This window comes from Bombina bombina, chromosome 1 (genome assembly GCF_027579735.1).
Source record: "Bombina bombina isolate aBomBom1 chromosome 1, aBomBom1.pri, whole genome shotgun sequence".
Lineage (NCBI taxonomy): Eukaryota > Metazoa > Chordata > Amphibia > Anura > Bombinatoridae > Bombina > Bombina bombina.
Genome location: NC_069499.1, coordinates 174,561,527 through 174,585,597, shown reverse-complemented (window position 1 = coordinate 174,585,597; position 24,071 = coordinate 174,561,527). Strand labels below are relative to the sequence as shown.

At 39.2% G+C, this 24,071-nt stretch overlaps 1 protein-coding gene across 1 annotated transcript in view; it reads left to right on the top strand.

Annotated features, from left to right (window-relative positions):
- The window catches only part of MIPOL1 (mirror-image polydactyly 1), a 1,201,709-nt gene that overhangs the window by 562,352 nt on the left and 615,286 nt on the right, over positions 1-24,071 (top strand). Inside the window, exon 5 of the mRNA XM_053697725.1 lies at positions 748-925. Coding sequence (XP_053553700.1) covers positions 748-925 — 178 coding nt within the window. The remainder of the gene's footprint in view (positions 1-747; positions 926-24,071) is intronic.

Below are 24,071 nucleotides of genomic sequence, written 5' to 3'. Positions count from 1 at the left end.
CTGTTATTTATAAATATTACTTAAGCTATTAAAAGAACATATTAATTGCATAATTTAACATAAATTGATTTAATGATAATTTGTGCATTGGAAAAAAAAGTAATATTTGCTCATTTTAGTGTATATAAACACACACAATTGATGCATTTTCTTACATATATTTCATTTTCAGTTCACACAACTGAAGGAGTTGAAATGTGTTGTCTTCTGTTATCTCTTAATCAGTACCCAGTTTTACAAAAATAAAACGAGCTTTAGTCATGCATATAGGAATTGTCCTTGCTCTGTATAAATAAATATAGGTAAATTTCAGAGAAGGAAAGCAGAAACTTGAATGAATAAGATGAGCTGAAAAAATATTCATATATATATATATATATATGTATATACAGATCTTTATAACTTGCTTTGTGCTTCATATATATATATATATATATATATATATATATATATATATATATATATATATATATATATATATATATATATATATAAAAAGACAGATCTTTATAACTTGCTTTGTGCTTCTTTTATATATATATATATATATATATATATATATATATATATATATATATATATATATATATATATATATATATATATATATATATATATAAAAAGACAGATCTTTATAACTTGCTTTGTGCCTCCTATATATATACTGTATGTAGACAGATCTTTATAACTTGCTTTGTGCTTCCTAACAGAATGAAAGGCTACAAATGATTGTACCTTTACTTTTAGATGGAGATTCCAAAAAGACAGAAAACCTAAATCCTGGTCAAGGACAACATCAACTACAGATCGAGCTCAAATGCACTGGTCTAAAGAACATGCCTACACCAAGTCCAAGAAGCTTCTCTTTTCCAAGAATAGGACTTCAGGAACAAAATGAAGGTCTTAAAGCAAATCTTCCGTCCTGGTAAGTATCTGTGTTAGATACAGAGAACACTTTAGAAAAAATGGAAAAATTATTTCTGTCCATGAAATAATATAACTTGCTCTGTAAGTGATAAAGTAGTAATACACCGATAACTAGATGGACAACAATGTGAACTTTTTGAATGTGTGGTATTTGTTTGGAGTGAAGTTACTTATATCTGTGTTGCCTTTGAAGGTTCAGCACTTCTGAAACAGTAACAATAGGTGAAGTGATCAATGTATTTACAAAATCTTGAAGGAATCCAATTATATTTATTAGTAGAAAAGCATTAAAATTATGGATCTGATTTTTAACATTTTGATTTTAATACAAAAACGATCTCTTTGTGATAAAAGAAATATGTGCAGTAAAACAATATTGGTTGTCCCTAAGTAGCCGCTGATACTTGATATTGGAATTCTAGGTTGGGGGTGGGGAGCGCTAAAATCAGCTGTGATGAAAATGTTATAAATTAACGATTTGGGATGTGTATCCCTTTAACTGTTTAGTACATCCTTCTATGCAACTAACGCTTTATACAATATATTGTCCCTATTAGCAAAACCAAAATGATATTAGACATTTAGTGTTCAGCAATATTTACTTACATATATGTATTACAAAAGCATAAACAGATTATAAATTATAAAAACATTCAATTGTAGTTTAACCACAGTACATCCTTAGATTAAGAACCTTTGTTAGGATAAATCGTTATTGAAATAAAACATTTATTTCTGTACTGGATGAAATAGACTCGAGTTCCTTTTCGTGAGTCTTTTGCTTTTTGTCTCAAAGTACAGAAATATTTCTATAAAAAATGCCTACATAAATCTTTCTATAAAACTTCTTATATAAACATGCCTACATAAATCCTTGTACAAAACTCTTTATATAGAAATTCTTATATATATATATATATATGACTGCGCAGATTGAAATATTGTATCTTATTTGTGCGTCCATACACTGCTATTTTCCGGAATACACTGTTTCTTTTATTTGAGTGTTCGTAGTGAAAGTCTACTTGATTTGTTTCTAAGTTGTGGCCACAACTAGTTTTCTTGAGTAGGTTATTGAGAAACTTATATATTTATAGAAAGGGATTGATTAAGGTTTTACTGTGTCACAAAAATTAATAACACCTTTATATATAAACTTTATATTATCAATTATACATTTTAACAAGTCCAACTCACAGCTGATTTTAGCGCTCCCCACCACCAACCTAGAATTCAAATAAAAATCTGATACTGGGAGAACATCAGAATTGGTGTAGCTTTGTGAGCTTAACAGGTCTGACTTATAGATAACACCACACACATTTTCTTAACTTGATATTGGACCCACTACTTAAGTAGTAAAAAACCTAGACACAAATTTAATGTGAACAATACCTATAGCAGTAGGTGCAGCATGCAAAGGAAGGCATGTCAGCTGTAGTAGAGTGGTGACTAGCTGGCAAAAGCATGATATAAACTCAGTCTATAAAATGTCAATCAGGGTAATTGGAACAAGAGGTAATATAAGGCTGGACAAACTTCTAGATATTACTGTCAGCGCAGTTCAGCAAGCGAAGCAGGGCAATACATAGGTATTCATACAGCAAGAGGTTAAACTTGTAGCAATATAAAATAAATGCAGTCTTGTATTCGGGCAAGATCATATGCAGGACTTCAGGCAGCAAAAAGGATAAAACAATTACAAGTAATCAAGACAAAATATGCATTGTCATACCTTGGTATTTTGATATAAGTGTGTGATCCAGCCATTTGTGACTTTTGTTATACAGTATGGTAAGTTCACTAGGCACCAATTCATACCACTATGGAAGGAAACATTTAAGGCTCCAGTTATTCTAGTGTGTCTTGTAAGCAAGAATGTGGAATTTCAATGCATATCCTAGACTTAAAGGGACATTAAAAAAAGGGCTAATTTATTAAAAAATAGTTTGCATAAAAAAACTGTTTAAAAATTGCTGGCAAGTATTTTAAAATCATTTTTAAAAATAAGCAAAATGAATTACATAGCTAAGCTGCCTGGAGGAGCCAACTCCACCTCCTCATTATCAGTGTTTAGACACAGGCATTGTATTTCAACTGAGTTCACAGCTTCTAGGCATACTCCAGCAGATAATCCCTATGCACTTTTGCATTCTACCAAAACACAATAGATATTGATACAGCCACTGAAGGAAATGTGTGGGGCTAGTTAGAGCTTTACAATTCAGAAACTAAAAAGAAAGGGTTAATGGTCAGGCACTGCAGTATAAATTTGCAGGTAAAGTAATTAAAGTACATATTATTATATTTTATGTCTATCCCAAGTTGTTTTATGTCCCTTTAAAGGGAGACTGAACAACTTCTAATTAGAAGTTATTTGGGTTGTTATGCTACTTCAACTAAGACAAAACAATTTAAAACAAGTTGACACCATGTTTGCTGCATCTATTTTCTTTCATACAGGTAGCAAGAGTCCACGATCCGCTCTTCCTTAGAATTACACTCCTAACCACTAGGAGGAAGCAAAGATTCCCAAAACACCAAGAGCCTTTAAAACCCCACACACCTTACTGGAAACTAGTCTTGTCTTTTCCTCTGCAGGAGGAAGGTGAAGAATGGAGGTGCTTCAGATTTTCTTCTATGGGAGGGGTCCTCAGACCAATTTGAGGCCCATTTACCCTCAGAGAGCTACTTGTGTGATGGAGAGATGTATTGGGAGTTTTGTTTAGTTGCACAATTACACCTTATGGAAGTTAGTCAAAAGATTTCCACAGGTGTCACTGGGACCTGTCCCTAGCCTTCTCTTGTTGGATTGTCAGTATACTCCATATTTAAGTTCATCTGCTTTGAAGTTTACAGCACATGATTGGCTATCTACTGGAAGCAGTATTCTTTTGCGTTTAGTGTCCAGTGGTGTGGGTGCTTGTTAGGTAAGTATCTTTTTATATTTGGGGCAGTCTTTTAGCTTATTGGTTATTCATTTGTACTTTCAGTTTAGTACTTTATAGCCTGGGGACTGTGATATTTATTAGCTCCTTTTTCGATATACCGGTATATGTGTGTGTGTGTTTATATATAATATTTGTTTCCTATGCTGGAACCTAATGGCAATGCTATTTTCTTATGCAGTTAGTCTTGGGCGCATTATAAAAAAATTTTTTGTGTCTATTGGCCTGTTTAGTTCATGTTTAGTTAGAATTTGCGTGCGTCAGCTTGACAGGATAACGCATGACGGGTTGAAGGTTGGGCACATCTGCTGATCGATATTGCGTGCACCAGTTCCTTTTTTTGCATTCATTTTTTGCAGTGGTTGGTGCGCTATTTGTATGTCGGTTATTAAGAGTGCCTGAATCTTCCCTGTATGTTTGATCCTGATGTTAAATGTCAGATAAGTGCTCTCCACTACTTTAGTTTTTATTAGTGTATTTGCCTGCTAATTGTTAGGGGGTAAGATTTCCATCTCTACCAAGAGCTGTTTATAGGTTCTATGCTGCGATTTACTACTTTATCTGCAACTATAACCAATACTAAAAAACTCTCTGCGCTACACAACCCCCAAACATATGAATCACAGAAAAGAGCACAACTATTTCCAGATGAAGAATAATGTAACTAAAATGTTTAACAAGTAATTTTAACACTATAGGTCATAACTCATATAAAACGCTCCGTAAAGGAACTCTTGCCCCAGGTTAATATTGCAGTCCCGGTGAGAGTCTCTATACAAAATATTTCTTTCCCAAAGTCAAGAGTTCAAACATAGATAAGAGGGTCTCACCATAATATCCCCTCGCTGTTGGTAAGGTGTAAATGGGCAAAAGATGTTACCCGCTTTCAAAGGAACACGAGATTCCTGTAACAGAAAATCAGACCAGCCGTTATGCTCCACGTTCCAAACTGCCGCACTAGCGAGCCGGGTGATGACGTCACTCAGTGTCGACCTACGGAATCAGAGGTGCTGCCTTTCAGAAGCTGGGCTCTTCTCTCCTCAGCCAACGAATACGTGCAACATAGAAAGGAAACAGAAAAGCGCAACCTCGATTCAAGCGATTTTAATGATGGATTCACAGATACAACACAAGGTAAGAATTGCACTTACCAAATAACAATTAAAAACATGCACATAAAAAGTAAAGATGGTCTTCACAGGATCAACAGGGTACACCGGTTTAATTCGCCACGTCCCACCAGGTGAATTCCGGATCCCAGTACTCCTCCAAACCTGTGATGACTATTTAGAGTCCATATATGTATATCAATTATACATTTAAAGTATTGCAAACACCTCAACGCGTTTCCCCTGTCTAATGGACAGGCTTTCTCAAGAGGAACAATGGTTATGATCTCTCCCCATAATGTGACCATTTAACTATGAAGTAATTACCTATAATTGGCAAACTGTGTGTCAGCTACCTTTAAACACTCCTCTAAATACAACAAGGTTTTTAAAGTACCAGCATTGTCAATTGCACTTTCATGTTTACAATACAAATCTATACATGCTTTAAACATATAATACATAATAGGAATAACTATAATTGTATCCCTATATGAAAAAACTAACATTTAAAACTTTACTAGTATGATGACCCTAAATAGACCTAAATGCATACAAAAAAATAAATATATATAAAATGTTAAATACATATAAAAAATTCCTAAAAATATTTTTAAAAGATTTAAAAAGATAAAAAAAGGGGGGGGGGGTGGCTAAAAGCATCTTATAGCTACTTTGCACCTGCTAATCTGTATACACAAAGTATTTAGAACATACATACATACATACATTAAAAACTGCATGATATACTACATATGAGCTGCCACATCAATATCAATATTTAATCCCAAAGGGGCTAGAGAATTAATTTTATAAATCCAAAAAGTTTCAAGCTTTCGAAGTTTTAGAAGTCTATCACACTCTTTGGGGGATACCCAGTCAATTACTTGAATTTTTAGACTGCTAGGGTCACAGTTGTGAACTTCCATAAAATGCCTTGGTACGCTATGTTTATTAATTTTTTCTTTAATATTATAGATGTGCTCATACAGTCTTCTTTTTATTTTCCTTTTCGTGCGGCCTACATACAATAGGCCACACCCACATTCTAAAAGGTACACTACAAAAATTGAGTTGCAGTTACTTCTAACTTTAATATCAAATGTTTTAGTTTTTGCGGAGTCTTGGAATGTCACTGCTTTGTTTATGTGTTTACACATTAGACAATTCACTTTTCCACATTTAGAAGTTCTCTTACTATTTTCTAACCAGTTTTTACTATTTATTGTGATATCTTTCTGTTCATTTATTGTCTTTAATCTACTGGGGGCTAAAATGTTTTTGAGGTTTTTTCCTTTTTTAAAAGTAACTATGGGTTGTTCCCCTATTTGGCTCCCCAGTATAGGGTCCGCTTTAAGGATGGGCCAGTGTTTTCTCAAGATGTTTTTTATTTTGTTTGAACCTTCATTGTATGTGGAAATAAATCGGATTGGTGTTTCAACTTCAACTTTTGGTTTTTCAGGGGCTATTTCTTCAATAGTTATCAATTCCTTTCTATTTCTCTCAAGAGCTTTTGATTTAGCATTTTTAATTATAATCGGATCATATCCCTTCTTTAGAAATTTATTCTCTAAATGTTCTGCTTCTTTCTTAAAGTTTTCAGTGTGAGTGCAATTCCTCCTCATCCTCACAAACTGACTGTAAGGAATATTTCTAATCCAGCTCCTTTTGTGAGCACTATTAAAATCTATAAAACTATTACGCTCAGTTGGTTTTCTAAAATTAGAAACTGCAATTGTGCTATTCGTATCTCTATACAGAACCAGATCTAAAAATTCAATGGAGGTGTTAGAGTGCTTTCCAGTAAACTTTAAATTTAGATTGTTTTGATTAAGATAACTATAGAACTCTACTATCTCAGATTCATTACCCCTCCAGAGTATAATGATATCATCTATATAGCGATGATATTTAACTATATTGTGTCCATACCTATTCCCATTCCAAATGTAAAGATTTTCAAAAAAGTTCATAAACAGGTTGGCATATGAGGGCGCAAATGTCGTCCCCATAGCCGTCCCTTGGGTTTGTAAATAAAATACCCCTTCAAATAAAAAATAATTGTGAGTAAGTATGAACACAATACAGTTAGTCAAAAATTGGGCCTGAATGCCCGAAAAATTATGTTTATTTAGTTCTGATTCTACAGCACCTACACCTGCATCATGTGGTATGCAGGTGTACAGTGCAGAGACATCACAGGTGATCCACCACATATTGGTTTCCCATCTAGTTCCCTCAAAAATTTGTATAACCTCTTTAGTGTCCTTTAGAAAAGCACGAGTCTGCTTTACCATAGGCTGCAAAAAGAAGTCCACATACTTAGAAAGGTTGTCACAAAGTGAGCCAATGCCGGAGACTATCGGTCTCCCTGGTGGATTGGCAAGATCTTTATGCACTTTGGGTAAGTGGTAAAATATAGGAATATTAGGATGAGCATTGGACACAAACCTATATTCATCAACATTAAGTATCCCTGCATTTTTGGCATCCATTAACAGTTTTTCCAGATCCTTAGTGAACTTTACAGTTGGATCTGATTGTAGAATTCGATAGGTCTTTGAATCATTTAAAAGTTTAGAAGCTTCCTCTAAATAATGATGTCTCTTTTGAATCACTATTCCTCCGCCCTTATCAGCAGAGCGGATCACAATATCCTTGTTTTCACTTAGTTTTTTCAGGGCTTTTCTTTCCAGTATATTTAAATTATCATTGAATTTATTAAGAATTCTATTGTTATCTTTAAATTCGGCTTCTATATCTTTTAGTACTAACTTAGTGAAGATGGGTATTTGATCACCTTGAGATCCCACCGGGTAGAATGTTGTTTTCCCCTTATAACAGGAATGTCTTATTTCGGGACTAGGATCATGTAAAGATAAATTCAGCAGATCCTCTAGTTCCATATCGATTGCATTTTCCGAGTCAGGGTTATGATGTGTAGTCATCATTCCCCCTTCTTGTTCTAACTGATTTAGAATCTTAATAGAGTCAAGATCAGATGCTTCTATATATTCCTCATTTTTATTTGACCTATTCAAAGGATTTTTCAGAAAATGTCTCTTTAGGGTTAACTTTCTTATGTATTTATGGATATCCACAAATGTTTCAAATCTATTCGGTAAAGTTTTAGGAGCAAAGTTTAAACCTTTGTTTAGTAACTTAACATCCTCATTGCTCAAAACAATTTCAGCTAGATTAAAAATTTCAGTTTTATCTGATTCTAGAATCTTCTTCTTCTCTCTTGTTGTCTGTACTCTCCTCCCTGCTCGGGTCCCTCGTCTTGTTCTAGGGATCTTTTCCCTGGTCTTACCTGCATTGCTACAGTGTTTAGAGGGGGAGAGAGATCCGGTTCCACAGGGCCCTCTCGATTCCCTAAAAAATGGTGGTTAATGATAGATTCATTATTTTTTGGTCTTGCTCCTGTTCTATCCCAAGCATTTTGATTATGTGACTCACCAAAATGGTTAAAAGGTGCAACTATGGAGCCATTTGTTGCTGTCCCTAATACTGTTAATGTTTCTTTAGAAGCCAAATCCACTGACCATGTCCTACAAATATTAAGTGTTTATTGCAAGCTGGTTGACATTTCACCCCCTGCTCAGCTCTGCAGATCTTGTTTGGATTATTTATTGCATTCTAATCAGACAGATTTAAGAGTCGTGTATATGCTCTATTTTGTACAAAACGTTGACGGCCATACCTTCTTCAAGTAAGTGCAAATGTTCAGTCTCTGATAATCCTTCTACTAGCTCTAAATCGAATAAGCTTAATGTTTCAGATCATAGTTTGGCTGATTTGTTCTCTGAAGATGAATTATGGGATGATCATGAGTCAGTTTCTGATCAGGATATTTTTTATTTAAACTTGATCATCGTTCTCTTTTAAGGGAGGTGTTATGTACCTTAGGGATCAGGATTCTAAGGTATCTGAGGACACGTCTGTTAAACAATTGGATTTTATTTTTAAAACTGTTGCTAAATCCCCAGAGGTTTTCCTGTTCATGATGCTATTTCTTAACTAGTCTGTAAGGAATGGTCTAAGCCTTTTAATCTTTTCTTAAGGTTTAAGAAAAAGTTTTCTTTACCAGCTGCTAACATTGAACTTGGGAAACTATTCCTAAGGTGGATGTGGCTATTTCTACTTTGGCTAAGCGTACTTATATTACATTGGATATTACTTCCTTTAAAGACCCCATGGAAAAGAAATTTGAATTCTTTCAAAGGAAATCTTTTCGGCAAGTGGGTTTCCTTTTAAGGCCAGAATTAGTATTGCTTGTGTTGCTGCAGCCTCTACTCTTTGGTGTGATAATCTTTCTGAGCAGCTTTTGGATGAATCTGCTAATGAGGATCTTTTGAACCTTTTTGGGTCTTTTGAAGTATCCTAATGCTTTAATGTATAATGCTATTGTTGACATTATTAGAATTAATAACAAGAATATAGCATTAGCAGTTCTCACTTCGGAGGGCTTTATGGTTGAAATCATGGTCAGCTGACATGATGTGTTTAAGGCTTTTATCTCTTCTTTTTTAAGAAAAGAATTTATTTGGGTCTGGCTTAGATTCTATTATTGACTGTGACTGGAGGTAAAGGAACTATTATTTTTTAAAACGAGTCTAGGGGTAATTTGAAGGATTCTAAGCATTTGTTCATTTTGTTAGTCAAGTAACCAAACATCCTTTCAAAACAGGGTTCTTCCTGTTTTTACTGTAGGTCAGGTTCAAAATAAAACAGATCTAAGCAATCCAAGTAACCTGTTCCCTCTTCTAAATCAGCATGACGTTGCGTCCTCCGATCCAGATTGTCTAGTAGGTGGCAGATTACGTCTTTTTCAGGAGGATTGGTTTCAGTCTGTTCAGGATCCCTTGGTTCTAAGCGTAATTTATTGGGGATACAGAATAGGTTTCAGGGTGAGGCCTCTCAGAGGAAGGTTTCTTCTATCTCAAGTTCCAAAGAATCCTTTGAAGGCAAAGGCCTTTTTTCAGTCTGTCTTGAATTTGAACATTCAACTTTTCTCTTGGAAAGTTTTGTTCCTTTTGGCAATTTCTTCAGCTAGAACAGTTTCTGAATTGTCTGCTCTTTGTTGTGACCCTCCTTATCTTATTTTTCATCAGGACAAGGCTATTTTGAGTACTAAGGTAATTTCCTTCCTAAGAGTCCATGGCTTCATTCCTTACTGTTGGGAAATACAACACCTGGCCACCAGGAGGAGACAAAAACACCCAAGCCAAAGGCTTAAATATCCCTCCAACTTCCTCATTACCCCAGTCATTCTTTGCCTTTCGTCACGTTTGGGGGTGGCAGAGAAGTGGCAGAAGATCCGGAGAGTCCTGAAAAAGGGTATCTGCTCTTCGAGATAGGACTGGAGTTTTAAGTAATCATGTCAACCTCTCAGTGAGAGTATTGATGAAAGTTAGAGTCTGGAGGTGCAGGGAAAGTTTTTCTGTGAAACCATCCAGACTACTGCTAACAGCTCCTAAGTAATCAGTGTTATCAAGTTTCACTGCCTGCTTTCTCTCAATCAAGTCCATGTCAGGAGCGCTGCTATAAGACTGTCACACTTGAGAGGCTGTGTTCTGTTCAACAGCATGGATCCTGGAGGTAAGATCATTTCAATTTTTACACACAAAATGCTATAACAGGGTCACAGTGTGGCTCCTTTATACCTTGATAGGATCCCGGGTTAATATCCTCTGAAGTATTTTTTTTAACAGTTGGGGTTAATTAATCAGTGTATTAATTATTTACATGCTGCTTTGTGTGATATTTTCCTGGGCTTCACTTTAGTTTTGCACAGCTCCTATTACTTGTTGTGCTTGTAATAACAGGGGAAGTACTGTCTTGCACTCCATGTGACTGGGTGTGGTCTGTTCATTTCCTCCATTCCGGCTGTGACTTAAACCTGAGGAGAGCATTTCCTCTGATAACTGTCTGGGTCTAGGAGGTGGTGAGTGCCCCAGCCATTGGGAGTATAAAGGTGTGGGTATAAACTGAGCTATGGAGGACTCTGACATGTTATAACTAAATCATACCTGTTTATATTGTGAGGAGGCAGTGGTTTTCCCACCCACTCAATTCTGCTCCACATGCCTTAACACTGTTATAAAGTCTAAGAAGGAAGACAAGCCTGCTAAGGCTCTTAGTCCTTCTGAGCCGTCTACCTCTCAGGACTCTGCGTCCTGTGAGATTACTACCCTTGCTACATTATCCTCTCCACATGCAGTTCCCCGTAGCACATCTAATCCTCCATCCAGAGGGGGCCTTCTTCCTGCGGACTTTGCCGCGCAGTTACAAACGGCGGTGTCTGCGGCCCTCTGTGCATTACCTCGCTCTAACAAACGCAAGAGAAAGGTTAAACATAGCTCTCCTGACCCAGAGTCATCTAAATATTTATCGGATTTAGCTATTATGTCCCAGTTATCCGATGATGAGTTAACCTCTGTAGCTTCAGAGAGTGAACTTTCTGGGTCGGAGTCCTTAGTGTCTAAGCCTCCTGCTGCGGAGGAACCATCCTTTAGATTTAAAATTGAGTGTGTTTTTTATAAAAGGAGGTTCTGTCTATGTTAGAGGTTCCAGAGGCCGTGCTGTCTGAAGAACCTATAATACCTAAATTAGACAGAGTTTACGAAGACAGGAAAGTTCCTTGACTTTTCCTTTGCCAGTTAAGATGGTTGTAAACATTATTAAGAATGAATGCAAAATAATTGATTCTTCCTTTTCCCCCTCGTCTACTTTTAAACAGTTGTTCCCGGTCTCGGACTCTCAACTGGATTTGTGTGGCTCCATTCCTAAGGTGCATGGTGCTATCTCTACGCTTGCTATACATACTACTATACCCCTTGAGGAAACCTTTCTGTGAAAGATGTTTCAACATACAGGATTTTTCTTTCAACCGGCAGCTGCAGTTGCCGCGGTTGCCGGAGCGGCTACCTACTGGTGCGACTCTTTGTCGGAACTCATTGAGGTGGAGTCTCCCCTCAAACATATTCAAGATGCGAACATGCAAATCATTTGCCTAAATGCAAAGGCCTCTGGCCAGTCTTGGTCTGCGGACTGCTTTCTCTTCCCTTCAAGGGAAAGATTTTTTTTGGTCATTATTTCTACGGTCACCGAAGGCAAGGGTGCCTTCTTACCGCAAGATAAAATGAACAAGTCTAAGGGACAACAATTTTCTAATTTTCGTTCCTTTTGTTCTGACAAATTCCAACGACAACAATCCTCCTCCAAGCCCGAGCAACCCAAGAATACTTGGAAGCCGACTCAGTCCTGGAATAAATCCAAGCAGAATGAGAAGCCCGCCGAAAACAAATCGGCATGAAGGGCCAGCCTCTTATCCGGGATCGAATCGTATAGGGGCAGACTGTCTCTTTTTTCAGACGCCTGGTTCTGGAAGTGGTATCTCAGGGATACAAGATAGGCTTCAAATCTCATCCGCCAAGGGGCAGATTCCTTCTCTCGAATATGTCTTCCAGACCAGAAAAGAGGGATACTTTTCTAGGGGGCATTCAGGATCTATCTTCCTTAGGAGTTGTTGTCCCGGTGCCTATCGAAGAAAGAGGTTTGTGGTTTTATTCAAACCTTTCCGTGGTCCCAAAGAAGGAGGGACCTAAAGTGCTTAAACAAATTTCTCAGTATCCCTCAGTATCCCTTCCTTCAAGATTGAGACAATAAGGTCCATCCTTCCTTTAATTCAGGAAGGCCAGTTTATGACCACTATAGATCTGAAGGACACTTACCTTCATGTTCCAATCCTCAGGGAACACCTGAGGTTTGCATTCCTGGACTAGCATTTCCAGTTCATTGCCCTTCCATGTGGCCTAGCTTTTCCTCCAAGAATCTTTTACGAAGGTTCTGGGGGCTCTTCTAGAACTCAGGGTATTGCAGTAGCCCCATACTTGGACGATATTCTGGTGCAAGCACCATCCTTTCGTCTTGCAGAAAAATTCTCGGAGTCCCTTCTCAGTCTTCTTCAATCACATGGATGGAAGATAAACTTGGAAAAGACTTCTCTTATCCCAAGTACCAGGGTGGAATTCCTGGGTACTATAATAGACTCCATATCCATGAGGATATTTTTAACAGACCAGAGACGTTGCAAGCTAACTTTGGCATGTCTTGCCCTCCTGACCACCCTGACTCCCTCTGTGGCTCAGTGTATAGAGGTGATTGGTCTCATGGTGTCCTGCATGGACATCATTCCTTTTGCCAAGTTTCGTCTCAGACCTTTACAACTGTGCATGCAGTGGAACGGCGATCATTCAGCAACAGATTGTGTTAGACAGCCAGTCGAGAGAATCACTCTCTTGGTGGCTCTGTCCAAATCATCCCAAGGGACATGCTTCTTAAGACCTTCCTTGGAGATCGTGACTATGGACACAAGCCTATCTGGATGGGGAGGAGTTTGGGGTGCCAGAAAGGCACAGACAGGGGTTGTGGACTCAGGAGTCCTCCCTCCCGATCGATATTTTGGATCTACGGGCAATCTTCAAGTCCTTGAAGGCTTGGCCACTTCTGGGTTTGTCCCAGTTTATCAGATTCCAATCAGACACTATAACCTTGGTGGCTTACATCAACCGTCAGGGGGGAACGAGAAGTTCCTTTGGCGATCGAGGAAGATTCTGGATTGGGCGGAGGCCCACAGCTGTTCGCTGTCATCGATCCACATTCCGGGTGTGGACAACTGGGAGGCGGATTTTCTCAGCAGGCAATCCTTCCATCCAGGGGAATGGTCTCTCGATCCCGAGGTGTTTGCAGAGATATGTCGCAAGTGGGGGGATACCGGAGATAAATCTCATGGCGACCTGGCTCAATACCAAGCTACCCAGGTACGGATCAAGGTTGAGGGATCCCCAAGCGGATCTAATAGATGCACTACAGTGCCCTGGAGGTTCAAACTTATATATCTTTTTCCTCCATTACCACTTCTTCCTCAAGTGGTGGCCCGCATCAAGCAGGAGCGGGTGTCAGTAATCCTGGTTGCTCCATCGTGGCCGTGAAGGATGTGGTTAGCAGATCTAGTGGGGAGGTCCTCATCTCCTCCATGGAAGTTACCTTGTTGCAGAGACCTGCTGATACAAGGTCCATTTGTTCATCAAAATCTAGATTCTCTGAGGCTGACTGCATGGTGATTGAATGCTTAGTCTTAGCTAAGAGAAGTTTCTCTGAGAGTGTCATTGATACTCTTTATTCAAGCTTGTAAACCAGTTACTCAGCGTATCTACCACAAGGCGTGGAGGACCTACTTTTTCTTGTGTAAAGAGCGTGATTTTCTTTCATCTAAGTGCTAGTGACATATGGGATATACATTCCTACCAGGAGGGGGCATAGTTTCTCAATCCTCAAAATGCATATAAATGCACCTCCCACCACACTCATACCTTAGTTTTACAAACTTTGCCTCCTATGGAGGTGGTGAAGCAAGTTGTGCTTGATTTATTTTGTGATAGGCGCTTCTAAGCATTCTGAAGCCCAATTCTTCTCAGAATACAGTGTTTGTCAGAGGGATGTGAAGGGAGTATTGCCTGTTGATTTTATGGTTTCACCCATGGGAAATGTATTCAAAGACCCTCTGTCTTTTTTCAGACTATCAGTTTCAGTATGGAAATTATGTAAAGGGAGGATTATTTTTCATACCTGGGGTTCCAGTTCTTCTAATTTGAATTTGTTTTCCAAATTTTCAAGGGAAAATTAGGCTCGCGAGGACGCAAAAAATCAGTTTTTTATTGCACTATTCGTGGCGCGAAGTTACGTCTATGGTGACGCAAGTCTCGTTATTTCCTGCGTCTTTGATGACATTACTTCTTTTGGCGCGAAGTCGCGCTTTGTTATGACGTGGGTTGCGTCAATTCCTGGTGTTAGCTTTTTTTGCGTCATGCGTCATACTTGGTGCCAAAAATGTATTTGTATATTTCCCCTCTTCCTTTAATGCTTCTGGTTCTCTTTATATCTTAAGAGCTAAGATGTTTATTTTTTCACATATACTTTAGTATAAGCATTTTTTCCCATTCCTGAAACTGCTACATGAAGAAATTGGATATTTTGTTTAAATGTTATTGTTTTCTTTTTACATTTTGCAAGATGTCTGTCTGATCCTGCATCTGATGTTGCTGTAGAAACCATGCTGCATGAACACAGTTCTACCATAGCTAAGTATGTTTGTTGTAAATTAGCTGATGTTATTGCTTCAGCTCAATTATATGGCATCTGTCATGACAAGCTGTTAAATGCTGATAATGTTTCTATTAGTACAAATACATTGTCTGTTGTTCCTTCAGCATCTAATGTACCTGATATTCCTGCAGATGTAAAGAATTATATTCCTGCAGCTATAGAAAAGGCTATGTCTGCTATTCCGCCTTCAAATAATCGTAAAAGGTCTTTTAACACCTCATAATTCTGATGAAATTTGCATTAACCGACAACATACCAAAGTATCCACTGCTGAGGATGACCTCTCTGGTTCAGAGGATCCTGAATCAGACTCTGAAATTGATAAATCTTCCAATATGTTTCAGATTGATTATATTCGTAAACGTTTAAACGTTTTTTATACCTCCAAAGGTTGGTCTCTGATATGATTACAAAAGAATGATCTAAGCCTGGTTCTTCTTTTAATCCTTATTCTAGGTTTAAAAAGTCGTATCCTTTACCTGTGGCTAATTTAGAGTTTTGGGAATAAGTCCATAAAGTTGATGGGGATATTTGCACTCTTGCCAGACGTACTACTATCCCTATGGAAGATAGCACTTCTTTTAAGGATCCTTTAGACAGGAACATTTAATCTTATCTCAGAAAAGCTTATTTACATTCTGGTTATATTCTTAGACCTGCCATTTCTATGGCTGATGTAGCTGCTGCTTCAACTTTTTGGTTGGAAACTTTAGCTAGTCAGGTAGAGGATCCTGATTTGTCTAGCATTGTTCTTCTGCTTCAACATGTTAATCATTTCATTTGTGATGCTATATTTGATGTTAAGATCGATGTTAAATCTATGTCTTTAGATATTTTAGCTAGAAAAGCTTTATTGCTTAAATCTTGGAATGCTGACATGGTGTCTAAATCTAGATTACTATCTCTATCTTTCCAGGGTAAGAATTTATTTGGTTCTCAATTTGGATTCTATTATTTCCACTATCACTCGGGGAAAGGGAGTCTTTCTACCTCAAGATAAAAAATATAAGGGTAAATTTAAAGCTCCTAATCATTTTCGTTCCTTTCGTCAGAATAAAGAACAAAAAACACTCCTTCCCCTAAGGCCTCTGGTTCAAATTGGAGATCTTCAAATTGTAATAAAACCAAGCCTTATAAAAAACAAAATCCAGCCTCCAAGACTGCATGAAGGTACAGGCCCTCAATCCAGTTCAGCTGGTGGGGGGCAGACAGTGGATTCAGAATATTGTGTCTCAAGGGTATCAAATAGGTTTCAGAATAAGACCTCCCGTGGGAAAATTCTTTCTTTCTCATGTTCCAACAAATCCTGTGAAGTCTCAGGCTTTTCTGAAATGTGTTTCAGACCTAGAGCTTTCAGGGTTGATTGTACCAGTTCCTCTCTAGGAACAGGGTTTTGGGTTCTATTCAAATCTATTCATTGTCCCAAAGAAAGATAATTCTTTTAGACTAGTTCTGGATCTGAAGTTTTTAAATAATTTTGTAAGCGTCCCAACTTTCAAAATGGTGACTATAAGGACTATTCTACCTTTTGTTCAGCAAGGGCATTTTTACAGGATGCTTATCTTCACATTCCAATCATCCAGACAACTATCGGTTTCTGAGATTTTCTTTTCTAGACAAGCATTACCAATTTGTCACTCTTCCATTGAGCCTAGCGACAGCTCCAAGAATCTTCTCAAAGGTTCTCGGTGCCCTTCTTTCTATAATCAGAGAGCAGGGTATTGCGGCGTTTCTTTATTTGGACGATATCTTGGTACTAGCGCAGTCTTTTCATTTAGCAGAATCTCACACAAAACAACTAGTGTTGTTTCTTCAAAGGCATGGTTGGAGGATCAAATTATAAAAGAGTTTCTTGATTCCTCAAACAAGGGTCCCCTTTTTAGGTTTGCAGATAGATTCAGTGTCCATGAATCTGTCTTTAAAAGACAAGAGGCGAATGAAATTGGTTTTAGCTTGTCTAAACCTTCAGTCTCGATCACTCCCTTCAGTGGCTATTTGCATGGAAGTTTTAGGTCTTATGACTGCAGCATTAGATGCAATCCCCTTTGTTTGTTTCATATGAGATCTCTGCAGCTTTGCATGCTGAATCAATGGTGCAGGGATTATACTCCGATATCACAACTGATATTCTTAAATCCCAACATTCAACTCTCTCTGTCTTGGTTTCCGCCTCTAGTTCTTCTTCGAAGGGTGATTTCCAAGATCATAATGAATCAATTTTATGTGTTTCTGATAGCACCAGCATGGCCTTACAGGTTTTGGTATGCAGATCTTGTCTGAATGTCCAGTTGCCAACCTTGGCCACTTTCTTTAAGGCCAGACTTTCTGTTTAAAGGGCCGTTTCTTCTATAAGATACGACAAGTCCACGGATTCATCTTTTACTTGTGGGATATTATCCTCCTGCTAACAGGAAGTGGCAAAGAGCACCACAGCAGAGCTGTCTATATAGTTCCTCCCTTAACTCCACCCCCCAGTCATTCTCTTTGCCTACTCTAAGTACTAGTACTAGGAAGGGTAAAGTGAAAGAGGTGATAAAATGTTAGTTTTTATTTTCTTCAGGCAAGAGTTTTTTTTTTGTTTTTTTTTTAAATAATTTTTATTGAGGTATTCAGAACATACACAAAGTCAGTTATTGATCGTGGCAACACGCCTATAGACATACAGCAGAACTCATAAATACAGTACATAGGCATGTCTTAGAAACCTTAAACAACAGTAGATTCTCAACGGGAGAATATGCCCAGAGCCACGTACAGTACCCCATTTTATGTATAAACATGTTAGCTTGGACAAGTCAGAAATATCTTAATACATGTGAATTCTGAGACCTGGTTTTTGTAGAGAGGTTTTGGACAAGAACATGTAGGTCCTTATGAGTCTGCATCCTTTAACTTCAGATATTATAGAAAACGTCCCTCTAAGATATAAAAAGGGCACAGACCCCGTTAACGGGATAAGTGGTGAGGACTATAGTGAGAGGGTGTTAAGTTTAGTTTCTCCATATACCCTTAAGGTTGCTATAGGCTTGTGTAAAGCCTCAAATCGCGAAAAAATTAAGTAATATACTAAAACCTACTAGTAAGTGCATAAAGTCATAAGACCTAGCTTTCGTACCCTGTCTCTAAATAATAAGACTTAGGTCTTCTTGTGTCCATAACATAAATAACAACCAAAAGATGTGGTATTCTAAATTGGATTAAAGAAATATGCGAGTACTAGATGATAATTATAAGACCTAGATTTCATACCCAATCTCTGAAAGAAAAGACATAGGTCTTTGTGTGTCCATAATATAGTTAAGAGCAAGACAATGTAATATTCTAAACCTGCTCAACTCAGTGCGTAACAAGGCAGCAGAAATAAGGATATTCTATATTCTATAGCATTAATTAACCCCACTTTCAAGGTTAACAGGGCCACTTCTGAACCCAAGATATTTCATATGTATATAGCACTGAGCTAGCTGCCTATGAGACTTTACCGCTAACAATAGCTATCCCTCAACGTTAGTAAAATACACATATTCTTCTAATTACGCAGAGTCACTCTTAGGTCTCAGAGGGTCACGACAGCCCTATTTTAGGGTCGGGTATATAACAACTTTAGCAAGGTAATGTTCATCTTTATAGCACCTTATCTAAAATAACACTATATAAAACTTTGTATAGATGCCATTGCAGTAATTGTCACGTGCTTTAAAGCAACTCTTTAAGGACCAAGAAAGCTTCCCCCCTTCTCAAACAATATAGGCATGCTAAGAATGCACCCTTCCGATGAAATTATCAGTCTCTCCTGGACTGCTAGATAAAGTAGTTTACTAGTAAGGAGGCATTATGGGAGGGGACTATTAATAGGGCAAAATGTGACTTTTATGACTGCTGTCATCTTAAAGAACCTATTTAAATTATCTAGGCTATTCCTAGTCTTCTGGTGACCATAAAACTTTTTTTTTTTTTATATATAACTGGAATTATAGATCTCTTAGATAAAGGGCATCAGATATTTGCTGCAAAATGTCCAGTCTACGTTGCAATGAAGTTTATACATGCGGCAAATAAACATCTATTTAACAAAATACTATACAAATATTACACTGCACATCCTGGAAACCATAAGCAACTGGCAAACCTCATTCACTTTGCTTGGACTATATGCAAATGTACAGCTAAACTACAGCTCATATTTCTATACATGCACACTGATAATACAGTTCCCAGTGATTTAGTAATTAAACATAATACATCGGGTAAGGGAATAACTAAAGCCAAGCTGGCGCAAACTTAGAGGGCCAGCAACAGAGAACCTTGTGTTGTAGGCCTCCTCTTCAAAACCCCTCGGTTGCCAAAGTGCCCAGGTCCCAGACCTAGAGGGGCATGTAGCTCAGAAGCAAGTTACTATGTTGTGTTATGCCAGGCCAGCAGGTCCAGGAGTCACAGCAACCCAGAAACTTCACCCGACACCTACTTTTGCAGGAGCGCTATGGTAATATTCGCAGCTGGAAGACCTGATAGAGTTCTTTAGCGCCCAGTTCATGGCCGAGTCTATGAATACATCAGTGCAGACACAGACCGCCTGCAGCTCATATGCATCAACAGGGCCGCGCATCCGGGAGCCGGCCGCTCTCCCCGCCGCGGCCCCGCCGACAATGTCCGCCCAGCAATCGCCACCACAGTAAGTGTCTGTCATATCTCCCATTTCGGCAGGGGGCCCCCCGCCAACATTTGTATGCTTCTCATCGGTCGGCGCCCTCCGGTCCTGCACGGCCGTGAATCCCCCGGTGTCTTCTGAGAGTTTCTTGGGAGCACCGCCCTCCAGCTGCTTCACTTTAGATGGGACACAGACACTGAAAACATCCCCAGCACCCAGCAGGGTCTCGCTATATAGATCCCTCGCCCCTTCAGGCCTAGGAAAGGCTCCTACGATCACCATAAGGCGATCATATCTGATATTTATTTGGCGCTCAGACTCGGCAAAGAGAGCCTGTATTTTAGTATATAAGTCCTCGTCCATGGCAGTAGAAGGTTCTGTGTGGAAGTTCTATGTTTACTCTGTTTTCCAGAAATGAGCAGATATTATGTTAGACAGAGAATTAGAACAGTCTCTGCTTACCCGGTTTCCCGGTGGGGGAGCTGAGCTCTCTCTCCTTAGAGGCCGCCCAAGACACTCAGCGGTCCAGTCTAGGAAGTCCTGTTGCATTATAGACAAAAATCTTTGTATATTTCCAAGCAGCGAAGTGTCCCCAAAGTTATAATGTATTAATTCTTGCTGGATGTTTTTTTTTAGTCTCCAGATTACAGGCGGAATGTAATGCTGGATTGCAGAGCTCCTAGTTTTGCGGCCATCTTGCAGTTTTTTATTTTAAATGGTACCAGTGTGTACTATTTTCTCTCAGGCAGCAGATGGATGAAGACTTCTGCCTGGAGGCTGATGATCTTAGCATTTGTCACTAAGATCCAGAGCAGTTCCCACTGAATGGCTGAGGAGTACTTAAGAAACTTCAGTGTGAGGAACGTTTTTCATGCTATATAGCAGTGAGGTATGTTCAGTCATTTTTTTCTGGAGAGACTGTTATTTCAGAATTGGCTGACGGTATCCCCATGAGGGTAAGGGTAAGTAGTAATCCTAACAGAAGAGGGGTATTAATAAGCTTGCATATAGGGGCTAAGAAAAAATGGTTGACACTGAGTTTGAATGTTTGTGGGCAAACGTTTATTTCACTGGGAGTGCTGATAACTTTTTTTGGCATGAATGTTTTTATTGCTTTCATGAGAGGGTACACTTGGCTTCTTTTTGGGTTTCAGAACCCACATGGCTAGTTTGAGACTGCTCTGGTGCGGTTCATTAGGGCTGAGAGACATTGAGTGAGATGGGCGGGGCCGATTTTCGTGCCTCAGTTGCGCAGTTGTATTTGACAGACACGCATTAAGCTCCAACTCCGGTGGGCCCTTGTGAGAGTATTGGGCCAAATCGAAGCTTTAACCCTGTTTTCCAGATCCCTGAGGGCAGGTAGGAGCCACAGCAGGGCTGTGGCGAGGTGCAGGGGGTGTTTTTACCGTATTTAAAGGTTGATTAATTATCCGTTTTTTACAGTAAGGATTAAGTGTTCCTTTCCTTGTGGGGCAAACTTAGCTGCATAATTTAAATACTTATACAAAAAATTGAAACGACTGGATTATTTTAAAGCAGTTTTGCAAAACGTGTATGCTTTTTTTCTCTTAAAGGCGCAGTACCGTTTTTTAAGATTGTTATTTTTTCACTAAATAAAGTGTTTTCAAGCCTGTTTGTGGTCATTACTAGCCTGTTTAACATGTCTGACATTGACGAAAGCCAATGTTCAATGTGTTTGGAAGTCATTGTGGAACCCCCACTTAAAATGTATCCCTCATGCACTGAAAGGGCAATAAATTGCAAAGAACATATTTTAGCTGATAAAAGTATGCCGCAGGATGATTCTCAGTCAGAAGAGAATCAGGTTATGCCATCTAATTCTCCCCAAGTGTCACAACCATTAACGCCCGCACAAGCAACGCCAAGTACTTCTAGTGCGTCTAATTCTTTCACCCTGCAAGATATGGCCGCAGTTATGAATACTACCCTCACAGAGGTTTTTTCTAAGCTGCCTGGGTTGCAGGGGAAGCGCAGTAGGTCCGGTGTGAGAGTAAATGCTGAGCCCTCTGACGCTTTATTAGCCATCTCCGATGTACTCTCACAATGTTCTGAGTTGGGGGTGAGGGAATTGCTGTCTGAGGGAGAGCTTTCTGATTCAGGAAAGATGTTCCCTCAGACAGACTCAGATATGACGGCTTTTAAATTTAAACTAGAACACCTCCGCTTGTTGCTCAGGGAGGTTTTAGCGACTCTGGATGATTGTGACCCTATTGTAATTCCACCAGAGAAATTGTGTAAAATGGATAGATATCTAGAGGTTCCTGCTTACACTAATGTTTTTCCGGTCCCTAAGAGGATTTTGGACATTGTTGCTAAGGAGTGGGATAGACCAGGTATTCCGTTTTCTCCCCCTCCTACTTTTAAGAAAATGTTTCCCATATCAGACACCATTCGGGATTCGTGGCAGACGGTCCCTAAGGTGGAGGGAGCTATTTCTACCCTGGCTAAGCGTACAACTATACCTATTGAGGACAGTTGTGCTTTCAAAGATCCTATGGATAAAAAAATTAGAGGGTCTTCTAAAGAAAATATTTATTCATCAGGGTTTTCTTCTGCAACCTATAGCGTGCATTGTTCCTGTAACTACTGCAGCTGCGTTTTGGTTCGAGGCTCTAGAGGAGGCTCTTAAGGTTGAGACCCCATTAGATGATAGTCTGGATAGAATTAGGGCTCTCAAGATAGCTAATTATTTCATTACAGATGCCGCTTTTCAACTGGCTAAATTAGCGGCAAAGAATTCAGGTTTTGCCATTTTAGCGCGGAGAGCGTTATGGCTTAAGTCCTGGTCTGCTGATGTGTCATCAAAATCTAAGCTTTTAGCCATTCCTTTCAAGGGTAAGACCCTATTTGGGCCTGAACTGAAAGAGATCATTTCAGACATCACTGGAGGAAAAGGCCATGCCCTTCCTCAGGATAAGACAAGTAAGATGAGGACCAAACAAAATAATTTTCGTTCCTTTAGAAACTTCAAAGGTGGTCCCTCTACCTTCTCCCCTGCTGCAAAGCAGGAGGGGAATTCTGCTCAATCCAAGTCAGCCTGGAGACCTAACCAGACTTGGAACAAAGGTAAACAGGCCAAGAAGCCCGCTGCTGCCACCAAGACAGCATGAAGGGGCAGCCCCCGATCCGGGACCGGATCTAGTAGGGGGCAGACTTTCTCTCTTTGCTCAGGCTTGGGCAAGAGACGTTCAGGACTCCTGGGCTTTAGAAATCGTGACCCAGGGGTATCTTCTAGACTTCAAAGATGCTCCTCCAAGGGGGAGATTCCATCTTTCTCGAATGTCTTTAAACCAGACAAAAAGATAGGCGTTCTTACGCTGTGTAGAAGACCTATATACCATGGAAGTAATCTGCCCAGTTTCAAAAGCAGAACAGGGGCAGGGGTTTCAAGATGGAGACCATTCGGACTACAGGGAGTGCAGAATTATTAGGCAAATGAGTATTTTGACCACATCATCCTCTTTATGCATGTTGTCTTACTCCAAGCTGTATAGGCTCGAAAGCCTACTACCAATTAAGCATATTAGGTGATGTGCATCTCTGTAATGAGAAGGGGTGTCGTCTAATGACATCAACACCCTATATCAGGTGTGCATAATTATTAGGCAACTTCCTTTCCTTTGGCAAAATGGGTCAAAAGAAGGACTTGACAGGCTCAGAAAAGTCAAAAATAGTGAGATATCTTGCAGAGGGATGCAGCACTCTTAAAATTGTAAAGCTTCTGAAGCGTGATCATCGAACAATCAAGCGTTTCATTCAAAATAGTCAACAGGGTCGCAAGAAGCGTGTGGAAAAACCAAGGCGCAAAATAACTGCCCATGAACTGAGAAAAGTCAAGCGTGCAGCTGCCAAGATGCCACTTGCCACCAGTTTGGCCATATTTCAGAGCTGCAACATCACTGGAGTGCCCAAAAACACAAGGTGTGCAATACTCAGAGACATGGCCAAGGTAAGAAAGGCTGAAAGACGACCACCACTGAACAAGACACACAAGCTGAAACGTCAAGACTGGGCCAAGAAATATCTCAAGACTGATTTTTCTAAGGTTTTATGGACTGATGAAATGAGAGTGAGTCTTGATGGGCCAGATGGATGGGCCCGTGGCTGGATTGGTAAAGGGCAGAGAGCTCCAGTCCGACTCAGACACCAGCAAGGTGGAGGTGGAGTACTGGTTTGGGCTGGTATCATCAAAGATGAGCTTGTGGGGCCTTTTCGGGTTGAGGATGGAGTCAAGCTTAACTCCCAGTC